Source organism: Crinia signifera, chromosome 2 (genome assembly GCF_055691185.1).
Source record: "Crinia signifera chromosome 2, ASM5569118v1, whole genome shotgun sequence".
Classification (NCBI taxonomy): Eukaryota; Metazoa; Chordata; class Amphibia; order Anura; family Myobatrachidae; genus Crinia; species Crinia signifera.
This window is the reverse complement of record NC_139218.1, coordinates 383,970,212-383,992,341: the sequence shown is the minus strand read 5'-3', so window position 1 is coordinate 383,992,341 and position 22,130 is coordinate 383,970,212. Positions and strand designations below refer to the sequence as shown.

Here is a 22,130-nt window from a genome sequence, read left to right as displayed (position 1 = left end):
CTGTTGCGAGGTATAACACTCTCAGATTAGTAATTGCAGTCGCCACCTTACAAGACTTACTGCTATACCAACTAGACTTCGATTCAGCATTCCTAAATGGAGAACTACTTGAAGAGATCTATATGGAATCACCAGATCATTATGATGAGAATGAACTTCAGACAGAAAAGGTGTGTCTTCTGAAGAAATCCATATATGGCCTAAAGCAGAGTGGTCGTTGCTGGTACATAAAATTGGACACAGTACTACTTGAAATGAATTTTATTAGATCAGAGACTGACCACTGCCTTTATCACAAAACTCTGGGAGAAAAGTTGTTCATCATAGCAGTCTATGTGGATGATATACTTATAGCAGGTCACGAAGATCACATCACAAGTGTGAGAGATCAACTGAAACAGAGATTCAAGTTGAAAGACTTAGGTCCAGCCAATCATCTGTTGGGCATGAGAATTGTTCAAGACTTGCAAAAGGGAACAGTCACAGTCGACCAACAAATGTACATCGAGGCAACAATCTTGAAGTATGGGATGGCAGACTCCAAGTCAGTGAATACACCAATTGACAAAAGCATCAAGATTACAAAAGGTATGTCACCAACCACACAAGAAGAAGCAGAGGAAATGCAAGATGTTCCTTACAAGAACGTGGTTGGAAGTCTTATGTATGCAAGTATTGGAACCCGTCCAGACATCACTCATGCAGTCAGTCGGGTGAGCCAATTTGCAATAAATCCTGGAAGACAACATTGGATTGCGGTGAAGAGGATTCTGAGATACCTAAAAGGTACAAGTTCCTTGAAATTAAAATTCGCCAAGACAAGCAATTCAAATTTGAAAGTCTTCTGCGATGCCGACTGGGGAGCAGATGAAGATGATCGTCGTTCCCACACCGGTTACCTGTTCACACTGGCCGGAGCAGCAGTTAGTTGGGCGAGTAGAAAACAACCAACAGTTGCTCTCTCAACAACCGAGGCCGAATACATGGCTCTTACAGAGACATCGAAAGAAGCACTCTGGATCAAAGAGACTTTGTGTGAGTTAGGTCTACTTTATGAAGAAGAGACTATCAGTATCGCATGTGACAACAGGGGAGCAATAGATCTTTCCTGTACTACCAAGCACCATGGAAGGTCGAAGCACATCGCGATAAGACACCACTTCATCAGAGAACTAGTGGAGAGCAAGTCCATCGATGTTGAACACATTGCAAGTGAACAGAATGTCGCTGACATGCTTACTAAAGGACTGTCGAGAAACTTGCTTATTAAGTTCGTGAAGGACTGTGGACTTGTCTAAGTTCAAAATGTTGATTTGAAGTTTTTGATGTTCTAAATGTCTCTTCTCTCTAACCATGTTTTCGGTTACAGGTATCACAAAAGGACAAAGCACTGTATTGAGTTCTTTTATGTAGCCGAAGACAGCCTTGAGCGAGGGGGAGTGTTAGATTGCAGCGCTCAGCGCCTGTCTCCGCATACACTGTTTAGTGTAAGACTTACAGTCTTCCTTTTCCCCTTGCAGCCAACGTAGTTAAGCGTCACCCTGAGTGACAGCTCGCTTAAGCGAATAGCAGGGCAGAGACCTCTGACCCTGCTGGCAGCGTTCCTCTTTCCTGTGAGGAAGTCCCCGCGTTGGTGTGTGCCTCAGAGCGTATGTGACTCCGTCCATGCTGTTTGTAGCTCCACGTGCACCGGAGCGCATAGGAGCAAGTCCCCGCTGTAATCCCGTTACCAGCGTGACCTTTTGCACAGGGAGATCAGTCATCATTGGCAGCAGCGAGACTGGGAGAGATACCGCAGCGTAAACCAGCAGACTGTCATTTACCCTGCACGCGCCAAAACGCTACAGCTAAGTAACAACCAGAGACTGTCGTTACCAAATGTACAAGTTGTATTACTGCTTGAAGTTAACTACTAAAGTACTGTTGTAAACTACAAGCCTGCCACTTGAATAAACCCTTCAAACTGGTTATATCTTCTAAGTGTGAGGTCTAACAACCACACTGCACGTACTTATATACACTCTGCCAATACATTTATCAATGTACAGCGATGCCGGCGTGATGACATCACTGGGCATCGCATTGCGGTGTTGAGTTATACCGCCTGGATGTATTATTACCAGGGCACAGGGACAGGGCTCCTGCGCGGTAATGCGCTGACCCCCGCCGACCCCTCTGACCGCACTGCCCTGCTCGGCAGTGCGATCCCGCAGCCATAGGCTACAATGGGCTATCACCATCCCAGAATGGCGATAGCCCAGGGATGTGAAGCCGGGTTGCCCGAAGTTAATACATCGGGCAGCTTCGCATCCCCCATACAAACCTATGGGGGATGCGGCCGGCGGCGGTGCAGGGGGGATCGCAGCAGGGATCGGAGATTCCTGCTGCGGTCCCCCTTTGATACATTTAGGTGATACTTAATACTAGGTGATTCATCGGGCCCTACGGGCGCTCTTCACACCGTCGTAAGGGGCTGCGCCCCCTTAATTTGTGAACATTTGTATATGAGAAAGATGGTTAGAATTGTATGAAAGATGCCTGTATTGCAGCTTCAGTTATAGGTGAAATGTGTTAAATAGAGAGCATATGATGTGGAAGGGGGTGTGTATTGTATTGTTTAATTAAAAAGCGGTTACAGAGTAAGATGTACATTGATAGTGTGGAGGGTACAGTGACATTTGTGGGTGTGGGGGGGGGGGGCTGTGTGTGCATGTTGTTTAGGTGTGTGTGTGTGCAATAGTATAGTAGGGTGTTTTTGAGTCAGCGGCTCCCCACTGGCGGAGGTCACGACACAGGAAAACAGGAGGCTGGGTAGTGAAAGGGGTGTGTGGGCATAAGGGGGACTAAAGAGGAGGGTGGGAGATACTGTGCAGCTTCTGCCAGTGGGTGAGGGTCCAGCGTGGCAGCACAGGAGTACAGGACGGTGGCCCTGAGTCAGTGTCTCCTCCTACTGGGTGGGAGTTAGGGTGCATGAGAGCAGGAGGCTGGGCTATGAGGCATGATAGGGGTATGTGGGAAACACAGCGTCAGCGACTCCCCAGTGGTGGAAGTTATGGTTCAGGAGAGCAGGAAGCTGGGTAGTTATAGGGGTGTGTGGGCATACGGGGGACTAAAGAGGGGCGCAGGGGTGCCGTGAATTGCGGGGGGGCGCCATGAATCAAGGAAGGCAGAATTGCAGGGGGGGGGCGCGGGTGTCCGCGAATCGCGGGAGGGGCGGGGGTCCGCAAAGCGCGGGAAAGGGGGCGTGAATCGCGCGAGGGGAGATTGCAAACTGTGGAAGGTGGGTGAGCGCGGTGGGTGCCATGAATCGTGGGAGGGGGGGGCGCGGGGGGTCCGCGAATAGCGGGAGGGGGGGCACGGGGCGCGACTAATCACCTAGTTGGTTATATATTCTTGTAGCAGGATGGTAGGATGTTGCTATCATACAGAATGCATTTACATAAACAGTAATAGTGGCAGTAAAAGATCTGTCTTAAAAACCTACAGTAAAACAGAACAGGTGTTATATATTATACATCGTCTTGGTTGATGAGGTCTAGGTTGACGTGCACAAAGTTGCCACTGGAAATAAATAGCCACAAGAAAAAATCAACACAGAAAGGTCAACACATGTAAATGTTGACATAAGTGTGGCACTTCATTGGTGTCCATGTCGACACAAGAGAATGAATATGAAAACATTCAAAAAATGAGTGGGTGCCGCGAATCGCGGGAGGGGGGAACGCGGGGAGATTGCAGCGAATCGCGGGAGGGGGGGCGGGGTCGTGGAGGTTGCCGCGAATCGCGGGAGGGGGGGACGCAAGGGGGGGGTGTGTGTGCCGCGAATCGCGGGAGGGGGGGTCACGTGGTGGGGTGCCACGAATCGCGCGGGGGGGGGGTCGCGGGGGTGTGCCGCAGATCGCGGGAGGGGGGGGGGGGTCGCAGGGGGTTTGCCACGAATCGCCACAAGAAAAAATCAACACAGAAAGGTCAACACATGTAAATGTTGACATAAGTGTGGCACTTCATTGGTGTCCATGTCGACACATGAGAATGAATATGAAAACATTCAAAAAATGAAAAATAAATCTTCGAAAACTCATGTCAACCTTTTTCGTTGTCGACCATAGCCATGTCAGTGTTTTGCATGTGCCATTTAATCCTGGGGTTGCCGTGAATCGCGCGGGGGGGGGGTTTTGCGAATTGCGGGAGGGGGGATCGCGGTGGGTGCTACGAATCGCGAGGGGGGGCGCGGGGGTTGCAGCGAATCGCGGGAGGGGGGTTCCGCGAATCGCCACAAGAAAAAATCAAGACAGACTTCATTGGTCGACACATGAGAATGAATATGAAAACATTCAAAATATGAAACATTCAAAAAATTTTAAATAAATATTCAAAAACTCATGTCAACCTTTTTCATTGTCGACCATAGCCATGTCAGTGTTTTGCATGTGCCATTTAGTCCTGGGGTTGCCGTGAATCGCGGGGGGGGGGGAGTTGGGGGGCGTCCGTTAATAGCGGGAGGGGGGGTCGTGGGTGGGTGCCGCGAATTGCAGGAAGGGGGGTCGCGGGGGCGGGGTTGCCGCAAATCGCGGGAGGGGGGGTCGCGGGGGCGGGGGTTTCCGCGAATCGTGGGAGGGGGGTCGTGCGGGGGGGTTCCGCGAATCGTGGGGGGTCGCGGGGGGTGTGTGTTTTGCCGCGAATCGCAGGAGGGGTGGGTCGCTGGGGCACTCAAATCGCGGGAGGGGGGCCGCGGGGGGTCCCGCGAATCGCGCGCGCGGGGGGGGGGGTCGCTCACCTGGTGGTTGTGGAGTAGCAGTGTCTTTGCTGGGCATGTGGGCAACATGGGGAGGCAGAGGGTGTCAGGCACTGTGGGCTCACTGGGCTGGTTCTCTGTCATGTGAGTCAGTCATGTGAGTCAGAGGCTCCACCCAGCGTTACAGACACACTCACACACTTTGAGTGACAGATGTAGCCAAATATATAAGATATATATATATTCTATATAAAGTGCTGAGTGCTATAAACAAGGAAGAATATATGTATGATAATAAAAAATTGTTACTGTCATTAAAATTGTATTTAAAGTTAGCTTGAAATGTTAGGACATCTAGAAAACATTACATGCTACTGGGTCATGGAATGATCATGTGATCTGCCATATCCTTCATTTTCCCAGTAAAATAGAACTAATAACCATTATCACACAGTATTTATTGACCTATATATTTCTGCCAGTTGGGGGGCATGCATGGTGCATGGAGGTTGCAGGTTTTCCTCATGTCTAGTCTAAAGCATTTCTTCCACAGTCCAAACACCTGAGATCAATCAGATTGCATGCTCAGCAGTATATACATTACTTATAATGTATAACAAACACATCATCTGGGTGCAAGCAAGTTCCCCCAGGGTAAGAGGAAACTACATTTTCCAGGATGCTTCACTCTAGCCAGCACCCGTCACTTCCGCTCTTCTCACAATTCCTGTTGTAATAATCTGTGTCTCCATTACCGGAGCCATTTTCGCGGTGACCCAACGGTCTATAATACAGTATATGAGGTCTTCATAAAAATGGCCGTCGAATCTAGTTTGTCTTTTCTTTTCTAGCCGAAGCCAGGACTTTTTCTCTTTGGTGCGTGCGGTCATACAGCCCTTGCAGCCGGGGTACATGTGCAAGAGAGGAGCTCCTGCAGTGCAATGCCAGGTGAGAGGGGAGGCGGGGGCTAGTAATCATAGGCAGCTAGGGACTGGGGCATGGTACCTGTACTGTACGTATGTGTCACCCTGTGGTTCCCCAGCTACTGTGCTGGTGCAGGGTCCTAATGGTGGCAGCTAGGGAATGGGGCACACTGCCTACATGTATATGACAGGTGCTGCATGGGGCTCAGGCACCATGTGGTTCCCCATCTACTGCAGGGTCCTATTGCTGGCAGCTAGGGAATGGGGAACACTGCCTACATGTATATGACAGGTGCTGCATGGGGCTCAGGTACTCTGTGGTTCCCCAGCTACTGTGGTGGTGCAGGGTCCTAATTCCGGCAGCTAAGGAATGGGGCACACTGGCTATATGTATATAAAGCTATTACCCATACTGCACCAGCTTATATCTCTTTACCTATCGCAAAATATCTCCCATCTCCACCTCTCCGCTCTGCACAAGATCTGCGTTTCTCTTCTGCACGGATCACTAGCTCCCATTCACTATTACAGGACTTTCATCGGGCAGCTCCCATCCTATGGAATGCCCTTCCACGCACAATAAGACTCTCCGCTAGCCTCCAACTTTCAAGTGTTCCCTGAAAACTCAACTCTTCAGGCAAGCCTATCATATTTAAGCAGGAGCGGATTGGTAATTAAATACGGCCAGAGAGAAATCCCAGTCGCCCTCCTGCGGTTAGCGGCCGCAACTTCGCCAGGGGAGGACAGCACATGTGGCCGCCATCTTTATCACTGGCAGCCAGTCCCAGTCGCCCTCCTGCGGTTAGCGGCCATGGCCTGCCCAGGGGAGACAACGGCGGCCTGGTCAAGGGGGAAAGCGGCCCAATCAGGACCGGCCCACCAGGAAATGGCCCGGTTTTCAGGTGGCCCAATCCGCCCCTGTATTTAAGTACCACACGCATAACCTTCTGAGGCACTTATGTATTATATAGCTTCCCTTCTCAACCTACAAGCTATGCCAATACTGGTCCATGTCCTTATGTTTCCCTTCTATGTCCCTATAGATTGTAAGCTTGCAGCAGGGCCCTCCTACCTCCAAGACTCTCTGTTGTTTACAATTATAAAGCGCAACGGAATCAGCTGCGCTATATAAGAAACTAAATAAATATGGTGCTGTGTGCATCTGTTCTGCCCTCTCCTGCCTGATACCTGTATTTAGTGCTGTTCTGCTATTTCCTGCTGATACGTTTATTTGGTGCTGTGTCTGTGCCCTATCCTGTCTGATACCTGTATATGCTGCTGTGTGCAGATGTACTGCCCTCTCCTACCTGATACCTGTATATGGTGCAGTGTGCAGCTGTACTGCCCTCTCCTGCCGTATATGTGTATATGGTGCTGTGTGCAGCTGTGCTGCGCTCTCCTGCCTGAGGCCTGTATATGGTGCTGTGTGCGGCTGTACTGCCCTCTCCTGCCTGATATGTGTATATAGTACTGTGTGCTGCTGTACTGCCCACTCCTGCCTGATACCTGTATATGGTGCTGCCCTCTCCTGCCTGATACCTGTATATGGTGCTGTGCGCAGCTGTACAGCCCTCTCCTGCCTGATGTGTATATAGTACTGTGTGCTGCTGTACTGCCCTCTCCTGCCTGATACGTGTATATGGTGCTGTGTGCGCAGCTGTACTGCCCTCTCCTGTCTGATACCTGTATATGGTGTTATGTGCGGCTGTACTGCCCTCTCCTGCCTGATACCTGTATATGGTGCTGTGTGCGGCTGTACTGCCCTCTCCTGCCTGATACCTGTATATGGTGCTGTGTGCGGCTGTACTGCCCTCTCCTGCCTGATATGTGTATATGGTGCTGTGCGTGGCTGTACAGCCCTCTCCTGCCTGATATGTGTATATGGTGCTGTGTGCGCAGCTATACTGCCCTCTCCTGCCTGATACCTGTATATGGTGCTGTGTGCGGCTGTACTGCCCTCTCCTGCCTGATACCTGTATATGGTGCTGTGTGCGGCTGTACTGCCCTCTCCTGCCTGATATGTGTATATGGTGCTGTGTGCGCAGCTGTACTGCCCTCTCCTGCCTGACACCTGTATATGGTGCTGTGTGCGCAGCTGTACTGCCCTCTCCTGCCTGATATGTGATACGGTGCTGTGTGCAGCTGTACGGCCCTCCTGCCTGATACCTGTATATGGTGCTGCGCTCTCCTGCCTGATGCCTGTATATGGTGCTGTGTGCGGCTGTACTGCCCTCTCCTGCCTGATATGTGTATATGGTGCTGTGCGGGGCTGTACAGACCTCTCCTGCCTGATATGTGTATATGGTGCTGTTTGCGCAGCTATACTGCCCTCTCCTGCCTGATACCTGTATATGGTGCTGTGTGCGGCTGTACTGCCCTCTCCTGCCTGATACCTGTATATGGTGCTGTGTGCGGCTGTACTGCCCTCTCCTGCCTGATACCTGTATATGGTGCTGTGTGCGGCTGTACTGCCCTCTCCTGCCTGATATGTGTATATGGTGCTGTGTGCGCAGCTGTACTGCCCTCTCCTGCCTGATACCTGTATATGGTTCTGTGTGCGGCTGTACAGCCCTCTCCTGCCTGATACATGATACGGTGATGTGTGCAGCTGTACTGCCCTCTCCTGCCTGATACCAACCGATCAGATTAAAGTGGAGTTTTCTCATGCACTTTCTTTGTATCATAGGCCGCGAGCGTCTGTGACCCTGAAACGTTCATACTGCAATCTCAGGCCTGCATGAGCCATGTACGCACCTAGGAAGCTGGCTGCAGCTCTCCTGGGCCGATGTCCATGGCGTCACTGCCAGCGAAGGTGCCTTGCGGCAGCTACCACGATAAGCGTGCGTGAAGCGCTCAGTAAAGGGGATGGAACCGCAAAAGACATTAAAATTCAGGTATCTTCATGTTCCCCCTTTTTTGTCTGATTACTTTTATCTTTTTACAACTAGAACCCCACTCCCAATTCCACATCTGTTGTGCTGCCCTTATCACAGTACCCATCAATGCAGAATGCCAATGTCCCAGACCCTCTGTGCAGAATAGTCTGTAACTGCATTATATTACTATTGGCAGACTTAAGTGGCTGTAACAGCAGTCTGGTTACACTAGATGGCGCCGAACATCGCTCACACTCTGGGTACTGTACTTGATAGGCTTCAACTTACTCATTGGAGATTGTTCGGCGGGTATAGATAGTATAATAAGCAGCACTCTGCCCCGCCCCTGCCAGGGGTGGGCGTGGCCATAATTAGCATATTATCTGCTCTCTGATTAGCATTGTAAAGGTGTATGGGCACTTTTACCGACAGACCCGCAGGAGCCTCTGGGGGAACAGGAGCGAGAGGGAGCTGGCTATGAAATCCCTGTAGTTAACAAAAGAAGACCCAGTGTTCAGATGGTGTCATTGGGGGAGATGAATCAAATCTTGGAGAAAGATCAGCTTCTAACTGCCTTTATTTCTTGCACAGCCTGTAGCGAGTCAGTTAGAAGCAGCTGATTGGTTGTTATGTTATCTCTCTCATTTTATAGATACTTTCCTGTCTTTTTGTGCCATCTCTTGCCATAGGGATGGGTTCGTTCTGTCCGGGCACAGAAAGAGGTTTTATTTCTCCATGTGAACGACGGCTCTTCCCTGGAAAGCCTCCAGATTGTGGCTGAGTCCAGCCTAAGAAACAGGTCAGTAACAGAACCATCCCAAAATGTGACTACATTACACTGCGCACACAAAGTAATCTCTGGTCCGTGGTGCCTAAAACTGGCCCGCCCATTTGCCATGTGACAAATGCCAGCTCCCAGTGCTTGAGGGACTGTACCCACGCTAAGTGGTAACTTTTGGGACGTCTCCGTGGTTCGGTGTCAATATTATACTTCCTTTTTCTCCTGTTAAATGTTTTAAGAAGTTCATTGTTCCGTGTTCCATTAGATGGGGTTGGTTAGAGGAATTGGTGACAATAGCGATATAGAAGCTGGGAGGAGCTTAGTATGTTTCAAAATATTTTAAATGCCAACATTCGAAGGGGGGCGCTGTATGCCAGGGCCGGGGTCCCGGAATCGATGAGGCATAAAGGATTTAACCCTAGTAAAGAAATTGCAGTTGTTATAATACGCAATAGGAAACAACGTAATCTACTATGCAAGGATTATATCCTATAATGAGCCTGTTCCGTGTGTCCGCAGTGCCATCAGCTTTGGGAGTTCGGTGGAAGTGCGCGGGACCCTGGTCAGCAGCGCCGGTAAGAAGCAGAGGGTGGAGCTGAAAGCTGATGATATTCGGGCGATTGGAGAATGTGACTCAGTAGTAAGTATCTATGGTATAATCCCGGTGATCTGTGAGTGCCTGATCCTGCAGCCAGTGGTACTCTCAGTGCGCTGTCATTGCCCAGGCTCATGGCTCTGGCTGCAGTAGGTGGGTATGGCTAACATGTGAGAGCGGGATGATGGGTGTCTGCTCAGTGCAGTAACCGTGGGTAGATGTATGGAGAAGTGAGTCAGAGGAGACATGGCCCATGGCAACCAATCAGCTGCTCTGTATCGTGTATATTATTATGCAAATTAGAGATGTTACCTCAGTGCTAATTGGTTGCCATGGGCCACTTCTCCTTCTCCCTTAGCCTCCTGCTATCCCTATAGCTGGGTCAGACTGGGCACCTTACTGTCACAGTGCCTTAGTTGAGCTCACATTCCACCCAGATCCTGATTAACACCCCGTGGGGTCCACAGCAGGATACTGATTTCAATCAACTGATTCAAATGACTTTATTCTAATTCCAGTCCCTTATTTTCCTCTGAGATCTGGTGATGTCTAATTCCATTAGGTGTCTTCCTCTTCTGCAGGACTTTCCCTTTAAGATAAAGGAGCGACACCCCCCGGAATACCTGCGCCAGTTCCCCCACCTCCGCTGCAGGACAAACACCTTTGGGTCCTTACTCCGAATCCGTAGTGAAGCCACAGCCGCCATCCAGGATTATTTCAGGGTACGGCGTGTAACACGTAATCGTGGTGCTGGGTCTGAGGTGGGATCACAGCAAGAAGGAGCGATAACTGTCAACCGGGCAAATCCCTGGGGTGGATATATGCAGCAGTGTGATAAGGGAGGAGAAGAGACCCAGGGCAACCAATCAGCTGCTCTGTATAAATTTATATTATACAAATTATAGATGTTACTTCAGTGCTGATTGGTCGACATAGGCCACTCCTCCTCCCTTAGCACTGCTTCATACATCTGCCCCTCGGTTCGCAGTGGATGCTGATTAAACTGTTTGCCGGTGTTTGGTGTGAAAGCTTTTTACACCCCTTATACTCCTTTCACATCGCACCTTGGACCTGTGCTATTCCCAGGCTAGTGACATATGGACCTAGGTTGAGGTGCGGTGTGAAAGCACCAAAGGTTATTACCCATGTCGACCAACCCAGCAATTCGACCTTGGTTATAAGAAGGGTTTGAAGCCGGGTTGCCCTCTGTATAATGGACAACCCGGATTTAATATGAACCAGGTCAGACCCGGCGTTGCAATGTGAAAGGGGCATTGCTCTCATTACCATGTATTATCCAGCCTGTATTACCACATATTACCACATGGTGGTAGACTTTGCCTACAAATAAAGTCACTTGTCAATTCTTTGTCTGGCCAACTGTTTAGTACAATGTTAGAGAACAGCAGTTGGTCTATAAAAGCAGAGGCTGCTGGCGATGATATCATACACTATAACTTTACTCTTGTTTTCTCTCCGATGACAGAGTAATGGATTTGTTCACGTCCACACTCCCATAATTACCTCGAATGACTGCGAGGGCGCAGGAGAGCTCTTCCAGGTAGAGGTAGGTGTGATTGCACTTCTCCCGTTGGTTAGTCGCAATGTTCCCCTTAAGACCCCCATACACTATGCGATTTTGGACTGATTCCACGCGATTTCGGCACTTGGGCCGATAAATCGCATGAAATCGGCCCAAAATCGCATGTGTTTGACATTTGATCCGATCCGATGCGCGGTCCCATGCGCATCGGACCGGATCAGGAGGTCGGATGTGGAGCATGTACGATCACATCCGACCTCCTGCAGCGGGGGCTCTTAAATGAGTGGCCGGTGGGTGCAGCGGGGGTGCCCGTGAGGAAGCAGTCCAGCCGCGGTGGTGATCATCAGCGTGCTGTCACTGTGTGCAGTGGGCGGACAGCGGCGGCAATTACAACTTTAAAATAACGTGTCAAATGACTGCCTGACTAATGATTGGCTGAGATACAGCACTCTCAGCCAATCAGCGGCCTCCCTCCGCGGTCGCTGATTGGCTGAGAGTGCTCTATCTCAGCCAATCAAAAGCCGGAGAGTCATTTGCCACATTATTTTAAAGTTGTAATAGCCGCCGCTGCCCGCCCACTGCGGCGCTGGACACTGATGATCACCGCCGCCCGCCCCACTGTTCTGACTACCGCCGCGGCCGCACTGCTTCCTCACCAGCACCCCCCGCCGGCCACTCATTTGAGAGCCGCTGTCGCCGCCCGCCCCCACTGCTTCTCACCACCGTGCAGCTCCCCGTTTATTTTTTTTTTTTTTTTGTACATGTGATAAATCGCATGCGATTTATCACATGTAAAAAATGGCACATCAAGTCCTAAATTTTATGTGAGCCTCCCGGGGAGCTGCCAGGCGGCTCTGAGGAGAATTGGGTCTGACATGTCGGCCTAATGTATGGGGGCCTTTGCACTGCGACCACGAGCAGCTTATGATATGCAAGCTTTACTGAAATGGGCCCTTAGTTAGGAGCATAGCCGTTCCTCTGTAGGTGCGGTACACGTTACTACCACTAGTAGGCAGTATAACAGGTTATAAGCAGTCAGTTGATAGGACCGTGTGATTTATTGACGCTTTCTGTCCTGCAGGCTACAAATAGAGACTCTGCATCAGGGGATGATGGAGGATTTTTTGGCGTGCCTGCGTTCCTCACCGTGTCGGGGCAACTGCATCTGGAAGTTATGTCGGGGTAATGCTGCATTTACTGTTCAATCTAGGGCAGGGTGTGTAGTAACACATACACAGCATCTCCTACACAATGTACAGTATTCTCAGTGGTGGCTCCAGAGGTGCCTGTGGCACAGTCCAAGGTTCAAATGGGGGGACGCAGCAACTGCCAGTGAGTCAGATTGGAATTGCAATTGGTGGCAGTGGGTGTGGCTTCCCTATTAGAACTTTGAACTGTGCTACAGCCCCTCCTAGAGAGCCACCCCAGAGTATTATTATTATTATCCCATACAATGCTGGCAATAAGAAAAACACCATTGTTTTACAAGCGTGATATTCCCTTTCATTGTCCAAATAACGGTAACTCCTGCAGACTGTGATGTGCTGGGTAAACCGAAAAGGAAGGGTCTCACTTGCGCTAAAAGAAAATGTCCAAATGGAGTGATCTTTCTCCACGGGGTCTCCAAATTTCTCTCCAACTCCAAAGTTCAATTATGCGGAGAGAAGGGAGAATAAACAATAGTGTAATACTGTATGGGTATCAACGTTCTCCTTTTTGTGTGCGTGGAAGATATGGAAAAGGGTGTTCCCAAAGAGGTCCAGGGACGTTATCGGATCACCTCACTCATGCCGACATATAAAAGTGCTTACATGACCAGCGCTGTGTAAACTCCTGTAAATTCATCTTTTCAGTGGAATCTCTCAAAACTCCAGCAAGACAAAGGTTTCTTTATTTAAATGAAAACAATGGTGCAGGACCAAATATCTGACAGCATCCCTACCGTACTAGATGTGACCCGGGTATCCGGTATGGCACTAGGGTGCTGATAAGAAGATGATCCCAACACAGTGGTATTTAAAATAAAAAAAACGCTTGGTTCAATGCGTTTCGGCATGCTGCGATGCCTTTTCCAAGAAGCGCGTCTTAAAGACAATGATAAATGGATATCCCTTATACCATCCATCTCAAAGTGACAATAAAACAATACACATGTAAAAGAGTTAAAAAAGCCATAGAGGATAATGCGCCAATTCTTCCCAATAATCGGTATTCCTATGGTGTGCAGGATTGAGGGTCTGGTACATGCAGAACCCTCCACGTGCGCTGTTAGGTCCGAAAAAAAGCCGGCGTCCGTGTGCAGGAACTAAGACACCTGTGCGGGCAGGGTCACTTCCGCTATCTGCGGTAGGCGCGTCCCGTTCAGAGGCTCCTATCTCAATGCATTTCGGCTGATGCATTGGCTACACTAAAGCCTTTAATACTGGTTATCATATAAGGCATAAGCAAGTGGAAGGGGTGGTTAGAAAATATTGGAATATTCTCCTTTTAAAGATGACATTTTGAAAAAACCTCCAAGACCCATTTTTATTTACAAGAGAGCACCTACGATTAAAGATCGTTTAGTATCGAGTGCTTTACATATGGATGGTAAAAGAAAGAAACAAGGGTTTGTTTGTAGGTATGCCATAGTCTGCTCTTGTGATCTTGCGTATATAGGGAAGACCAAACGTCAAGTGAAGATCAGATGGGCTGAACTATTGGTAATCCCAGTCATCCCTATTCCATGCATTTTAAAGAAAAACATCAGTGTAGAACAGAAGGGATTAAAACAGGCATGTCCAAACTGTCGCCCCTCCAGCTGTTGTGTAACTACACATCCCAGCATGCCTTGCAATAGTTTTAGCATTCCCTAATAGCAAAACTGTGGCAAGGCATGATGGGACTTGTAGTTTCAGAACAGCTGGTGGGCATAGTTTGGACATGCCTGGATTAAAAGGTTCTGCGCCATTGCATGGATAGGGATAACTGGCGAACCATACGGTTGGCACAGACTGAGATGAGGAAGATCTTTGATCTTAAAACTCTACCTGATGGTTTTTGTGATTATTTCTGGTTTTTGTAATTTTTTCAGTATTTTTATACATATTGTTATAATTCTAGTCATGTATGTATTTTAAAGTGTATTATTTGTAGGCTGAACTAGATGTCATTTGGGTATTGTACCTGGCGTTATATATTCCGGTCCTACCATTTTAATATCATTGTATGGGCAGTACATATATAATTAGCCCACTACAAACATGGCTGCTGAAATGCGGGCTACATACATTCTTACCACACAGTAAGCCCAGAATAAAGATGGCGGCTGTAAAATGCTGGCATTTGGGCCATTGAAAGTGTTTACTCACATTACTGACCCATAAGTAAAATGGCCGCCAATGCATCATCCAAAATGCATTGAGATAGGAGCCTCTGAACGGGAAGCACCTACCGCAGATGGCGGAAGTGACGCTGGCCGCACTTCTGGGAGACAGGCGTCTTAGTTCCGGCACACGGACGCCGGCTTTTTTCCAGACCTAACAGCGCACGTGGAGGGTTCTGTATGTATCAGACCCTCAAGCCTGCACACCATAGGAATACCGATTATTGGTAAGAATTGGCGCATTATCCTCTATGGCTTTTTTAACTCTTTTACATGTATATTTTTTAATTGTCACTTTGAGATGGATCATAAGGGATATCCATTTATCATTATGTTTTAGAGGCGCTTCTTGGAAAAGGCATCGCAGCATGCCGAAACGCGTTGAACAAGTGTCTTTATTTTAAATACCACGGTGTTGGGATCATCATCTTATCAGCACCCTTATGCCATACCTGAGACCCGGGTCACATCTAGTACGGTACGGATGCTGTCAGATATTTGGTGCTGCACCATTGTTTTCGTTTAAATAAAAAAATCTTTGTCTTGGTGGAGTTTTGAGCGATTCCACTGAAAAGAAACCTTTACAGGAGTTTACACAGCCCTTGTCATGTAAGCAGTTTTATATGTCGGCACGAGTGAGGTGATCCGATAACATCCCAGGACCTCTTTGGGCACACCCTTTTCCATATCTTCCACGCACACAAAAAGGAGAACGTTGATACCCATACAGTATTACACTATTGTTTATTCTCCCTTCTCTCCGCATAATTGAACTTTGGAGTTGGAGTGAAATTTGGAGACCCCGTGGAGAAAGATCATTCCATTTGGACTGAGGTAGATTTATTTTTGTGTTATTAATCGTAATCTGCTGGGCCCCCGATGCTGATGTGGAGGCGTGGCTAGTCCTGGGGGTGTGGCCATTCTCTCCAGTGTTCCGTTTTAGGTCAGATTTATTTATTACTGCAGTTAGCCATCAAAGCTTGCGTCTGCCACTATGGAAACAGGAAAGTCCCTGTAAGCCCTACCATAAGATTTGGTGCTATGAATGTAAAATTAATTTGCAACCTTTCCCTTAAAGTTACACTTTGTTCTAAAAGTACGTTTTAACAGCAGCATATTCCCAATCCATTACAGCCAGCTGATTTCCCATCTTTAATGCAGTGCGAGCGACATCTGACACTGGTCAAAAAGGTGGAATGTCTATCAGTTACGTTCCTGGGTCATCATTGGCCTGACCGCTGCTACATTGTTCTGCAGAGCTAGCATACATGTCTGCCATGCTTACCCTGCTGGTTGTGCTAATGTGAGAGCCTGCAGCCCACGTGCTGTGTTATTGGAGGGGGAGGGGAAGGGGGGCGGGGCAAGAGGGCCATAAACACTTCATTTAAGTCCATATGTTGAATGGTTTTGCAGATTCTGACAGCTGCTGGTTTCTGCAAGTGTGTATGCACTTTGCTGGTGGCAGCTGCCCCGGTGGGTCCCGTACCTGCAATGTCACAATGGGCATGCCTCATCTAATGCTTTAGAAATCAGTCTTTGAGAGAGGGATACGGTCACTAGGTCGACATATCTGAAGGTCGACAGGGCCATTAGGTCGACATAGGTTAGGTCAACAGGGCCATTAGGTCGACATGGGGTTTTTCACTTTTTTTTTTTTGTGCCGACAGGCAGTATTTCATACCCGACCATTCCCTAGGGCATGGTGGGAGAATAAAATAGTGTGCTGAGCGCAGCGAGGCACTGTCCCCGAAGCATAGCAAGCCATGCAAGGGGACACAGTGGTAGTGTCCATGTCAACTGTGTCGACATTCAGGGCAATTTTTTTTTTTTTAAACTACATGTTTTCTGTCGACCTAATGACTGACGACCTTCAATCATGTTGACCTTCCTGCATGTCGACCTTCAGTCATGTTGACCTTCATGCATGTTGACCATTTCAAATGCTCACAGGCATCCCCTGATGAAAACTGCCTGTGAGCAGTTGAAACAGCTGTCGGGTAATACAGCTGTTACAGTGTACATGTTGCTGATACATTAAATCACCTATTCAACTCGTGTGTATATTTATATATATATCAAATCGAGGCTTAATAGCACATTTTCCCCATTTAAGTTACATGCTTTAATGTATTGTTCCGTTTGAGGCGACACATTAAAATCTTGCAGCGTCTCTGACCCCTATTTCCCTCTGCCCGTGCGTCACATCGGTAACGTCTCGTGTGTCTCCCTTGTGCTATACAGAGGTCTGACAAGAGTGTTCTCATTCGGCCCAACGTTCCGAGCGGAGAATTCCCAGAGTCGGCGACATCTGGCCGAGTTTTACATGGTGGAAGCGGAAATCTCCTTTACAGAAACCTTGGAGGATATCATGCAGGTGCCATAGAGAAGTATATGAATCACTGCTGAGCATATTAAGGGAGGACGGTGGGAGGCCGGGATAATGGAAGGCCGGTGTTGGATGCACATTGGTATGATAGCAGCGTTCTACCACCTTGACACATCCTATAATTAAAGTACCCCTTCTTGGGGCTGTATGGAGCAAGCTCTAAGGCCCGTAATGAAGATCTATTAGGACAACATGTACTTCAGAGGATACGCTAGCAATTTAAAAAATAAAAAGATGATTAGTTCCATACAGGTATGTTGTCACTAGGTGGCGATGTGGCTAAACAAATGACTTTGGAGAGTGCAGCTGCTGTTCTTTGTGTACTCCTTTGTGGTCAACAACAGTTTCCATTAGAAAACCAGCATTCTCTGCATCAGCAAAGCATGTTGTGTGGATTATCCAGCACCTAATATCTAACGCTGTGATCGTGTATGGCATCCTTCCTTGCACACCTGTTGTCCTGATCTCTCTACATTGGGATCCATGGAGCTCAAGATTGTTATAAGTAGAAATACATGAATAGTAACAGCTGTGTATATTCTTATATATAGAGATGAGGTGCAGGCACTCATCGCTGTGTCAGAGGTTTGGTTCTGGATACAGTACATGGACAGACTGACAGCCCCTAATCCAGTACCACGGCACATGGGCAGACTGACAGCCCCTCGTCCAATAACACGGCACATGGGCAGACTGACAGCCCCTCGTCCAATAACACGGCACATGGGCAGACTGACAGCCCCTCGTCCAATAACACAGCACATGGACAGACTGACATCCCCTAATCCAGTAACACAGCACATGGACAGACTGACAGCCCTTAATCCAGTAACACAGCACATGGACAGACTGATATCCCCTCATCCAATAACACAGCACATGGGCAGACTGACAGCACCTCATCCAATAACACAGCACATGGACAGACTGACAGCCCCTCATCCCATAACACAGCACATGGACAGACTGACAGCCCCTCATCCAATAACACAGCACATGGGCAGACTGATATCCCCTCATCCAATAACACAGCACATGGGCAGACTGACAGCACCTCATCCAATAACACAGCACATGGACAGACTGACAGACCCTCATCCCATAACACAGCACATGGACAGACTGACAGCCCCTCATCCAGTAACACAGCACATGGACAGACTGACCGCTCCTCATCCAATAACACAGCACATGGACAGACTGACAGCCCCTCATCCAATAACACAGCACATGGACAGACTGACCGCTCCTCATCCAATAACACAGCACATGGACAGACTGACCGCTCCTCATCCAATAACACAGCACATGGGCAGACTGACAGCCCCTCATCCAATAACACAGCACATGGGCAGACTGACATCCCCTCATCCAGTAACACAGCACATGGACAGACTGACCGCTCCTCATCCAGTAACACAGCACATGGACAGACTGACCGCTCCTCATCCAATAACACAGCACATGGACAGACTGACAGCCCCTCATCCAATAACACAGCACATGGACAGACTGACAGCACCTCATCCAATAACACAGCACATGGACAGACTGACAGCTCCTCATCCAATAACACAGCACATGGACAGACTGACAGCCCCTCATCCCATAACACAGCACATGGACAGACTGACAGCCCCTCATCCAGTAACACAGCACATGGACAGACTGACAGCCCCTCATCCAATAACACAGCACATGGACAGACTGACAGCCCCTCATCCAATAACACAGCACATGGATAGACTGACAGCACCTCATCCAATAACACAGCACATGGACAGACTGACAGCTCCTCATCCAATAACACAGCACATGGACAGACTGACAGCTCCTCATCCAATAACACAGCACATGGACAGACTGACAGCCCCTCATCCAATAACACAGCACATGGACAGACTGACAGCTCCTCATCCAATAACACAGCACATGGACAGACTGACAGCACCTCATCCAATAACACAGCACATGGACAGACTGACAGTTCCTCATCCAATAACACAGCACATGGACAGACTGACAGCCCCTCATCCAATAACACAGCACATGGACAGACTGACAGCCCCATATCCTATGACAAGCAGAACATGGACTAACGGACAGTCCATCATCCAGTGACACACAGTCCTTGGACGGACCCACCCCCCTCACCTAGTGGCGAGGGAACCCTAAGATACAGCCCTGAACACTTCTTATTACTGTAGTTCACAAACTTTGGGGCCCATTTATCAACAGGTGCTAAAACTAATTATGAATGATAAAACTCACTGCATAGGATAAATGGTGATCCAGCCAATCGGCTCCCAACTGTCCTATTTCAAACACATGACCGTTAAAAGCCGATTGGCTGGAGCAGCATTTATCGTTCACACAATACGTTATATCACTTGTTGGTAAATGAGCCCCTCCAACCTTCTTATAATATGTTGACCCAGCTTACAGTACCTACACAATCCGTGGACGAATCCCTGTAATGAGCAATTTATCTGTACACTATTCATTTCTAGGTAATGGAGAATCTGTTTAAAAGCACGACCACATCGTTACTTTCCCGGTGCCCTGAAGATATGAATCTGTTCTTTAAATATGTATCTCCAGGACAGGAGGTAAGTGTGCCCTAACGTTCTCATCCATTATTCTCATGTTACGGAACTATAGTTTATAATCTATACAGTACTGTAGATTGTAAGCATAACTAAATCAGTGAGGAGCAGTCTGGCTACAGACTGATCAGTACGCTATAGTGCCAATCACAGCACGGTATGGTTCACGGATCAGACTGACATTCAGCAAATCACAGCATTCCAACATTCTCCACGGTGGACCACACTTTAAGCCAATCGGAGCGGTTAAAGCTTTACAAGCCTACACCAACCAATCAGAGCAGAAGATTAACTTGCAACCAATCTGAGTGTTCGCTTACAGACCCACACCTAAGGCAGTCAATTATACAGTATAACGGGTCTGATTGAGGGGTGGCTGCATTCATTGCCAACTTTATGCCATTTGCCACCACAAGGTCCTTCCCTGCGCCCCTGAATTGCTATTTGTATAATAATAATAAATGCAAGTTCCGCTAATTCCATGTTTCTTTCCATTTTCTCAAGGGCCGATTGGATCAACTGATAAAGAATAAGTTTATTGTGTAAGTAGTAAGTTGTAGTTCTGTGGCTGCTCTCCCTATGCACCCGCAATAGCGATGCCAATCCCCGGGCATTTTTTTCAATCGGAATTCGGGATTGAAAAATGCCCGATCCTGGGATTGGCTTCGCTAATAAAAAAAAAACCCACCCCGGATGGAGCCAGGGTGATAGTGCCAGGGCGGGTAGGCGGGTCAGGACTGAGGCGGAGAGAGGTTGATGGAGCCAGGGTGGATGGGCGGGCTCCAGGACGGACTAAGCAAGGAGGGGGGCAGGCTGTACGGCCTGCGCAGCACGACCTCTGACCTCGTCACGCTGCGCAGGCCTCACTGCCGGGGACGATAGAAGCCAGGCAGTGTCTGAGCACTCGTTTAGACGCTGCCCGGCATTAGACTGCGCATGCGCAGTCTAATCCCAAAATCCTGGGATTGAAATCCTGCTGTTTTGGGGGCCAAATCCCGGGATCCCGCTGATCCCAATCCCGGGATTGGCCACCCTAACCGCCAGCATTACTTATTAATAATAATAAATATTTATTTTTCACAACCACCATAGTCTGCGTTTAATTACAGTATATGAAGAATTAGCATATATAGTGACAGTGACCCCTTTGGGTGTACCCCCATTACTGCCAGCTAGAACACCTGATCTTGCTTATCCCTGCTTTATAGGGTATGTATAACGGCTCTTAGTCTGACCGCTCCCATCTGTATCTCAGTAATGACTGCTTACTGAGAGACCCATCTTTACATGATCGCCACCGAGATCCTGAGCGCAATAGAGTCAGGAACAGCCAGAGTTACTGCAGAACGCTAATTAGCCAGAGTTGCTCAGTACACTAATTAGCACCGAGTGGCTCCAATTACGTAAAACATTTCCTCTAAATATAAATGTCTTATTGTCCTCAAAATAGCTTCTCCTATAAATAATCCTTTCTATTCTGCGCCACGGTTGTCTATAAATAGGAGCCGGGTTCTAAGTACGGGTATCATTTAATTAGACATGCGTATCTATTTTTTATTTCTTCCTCTTTGTGTTTCTCCCCCCCAGAATGTCTTATACAGAAGCTATGGAGATTCTGCAGAGACGGGGTGATTCCTTCAAGCACAGGACAGAGGTGAGTAAGGTGGTGGATCCCCCACGCAGGGTTTATTACCTGTGGCTCCTGCGGACACACCTGAGTATCGCACTCCGCACACGTCACCTTTGTGTGTTAGTACAATGTTTCCTTCGGCCGCTCCTCTCCCATAACCTTCATCCGCGGGTGCAGCCGCCATGTGTGTTATGTACTGACCATGTTTCCTTCAGCCGCTCCACTACCACAACCTTCATCCGCGGGCGCAGCCGCCATGTGTGTTATGTACTGACCATGTTTCCTTCAGCCGCTCCTCTCCCACAACCTTCATCCGCGGGTGCAGCCGCCATGTGTGTTATGTACTGACCATGTTTCCTTCAGCCGCTCCTCTCCCACAACCTTCATCCACGGGTGCAGCCGCCATGTGTGTTATGTACTGGCCATGTTTCCTTCAGCCACTCCTCTCCCACAACCTTCATCCACTGGTGCAGCTGCCATGTGTGTTATGTACTGCCATGTTTCCTTCAGCTGCTCCACTACCACAACCTTCATCCGCGGGTGCAGCTGCCATGTGTGTTATGTACTGGCCATGTTTCCTTCAGCCGCTCCTCTCCCACAACCTTCATCCGCGGGTGCAGCCGCCATGTGTGTTATGTACTGGCCATGTTTACTTTAGTCGCTCCTCTCCCATAACCTTCATCCGCGGGTG

General features: G+C 48.6%; 1 protein-coding gene across 1 annotated transcript in view; it reads left to right on the top strand.

Annotated features, from left to right (window-relative positions):
- The first annotated feature begins 5,372 nt into the window (after positions 1 to 5,372).
- NARS2 (asparaginyl-tRNA synthetase 2, mitochondrial) overlaps positions 5,373 to 22,130 on the top strand; it is a 31,643-nt gene continuing 14,885 nt past the window's right edge. The window contains exons 1-11 of the mRNA XM_083170218.1: positions 5,373 to 5,683; positions 8,345 to 8,552; positions 9,224 to 9,333; positions 9,835 to 9,955; positions 10,492 to 10,632; positions 11,397 to 11,477; positions 12,535 to 12,635; positions 17,059 to 17,191; positions 19,714 to 19,812; positions 20,314 to 20,351; positions 21,397 to 21,463. Of these exons, the coding sequence (XP_083026344.1) occupies positions 8,403 to 8,552; positions 9,224 to 9,333; positions 9,835 to 9,955; positions 10,492 to 10,632; positions 11,397 to 11,477; positions 12,535 to 12,635; positions 17,059 to 17,191; positions 19,714 to 19,812; positions 20,314 to 20,351; positions 21,397 to 21,463 (1,041 nt within the window). The 5' untranslated portion in view covers positions 5,373 to 5,683; positions 8,345 to 8,402. The remainder of the gene's footprint in view (positions 5,684 to 8,344; positions 8,553 to 9,223; positions 9,334 to 9,834; positions 9,956 to 10,491; positions 10,633 to 11,396; positions 11,478 to 12,534; positions 12,636 to 17,058; positions 17,192 to 19,713; positions 19,813 to 20,313; positions 20,352 to 21,396; positions 21,464 to 22,130) is intronic.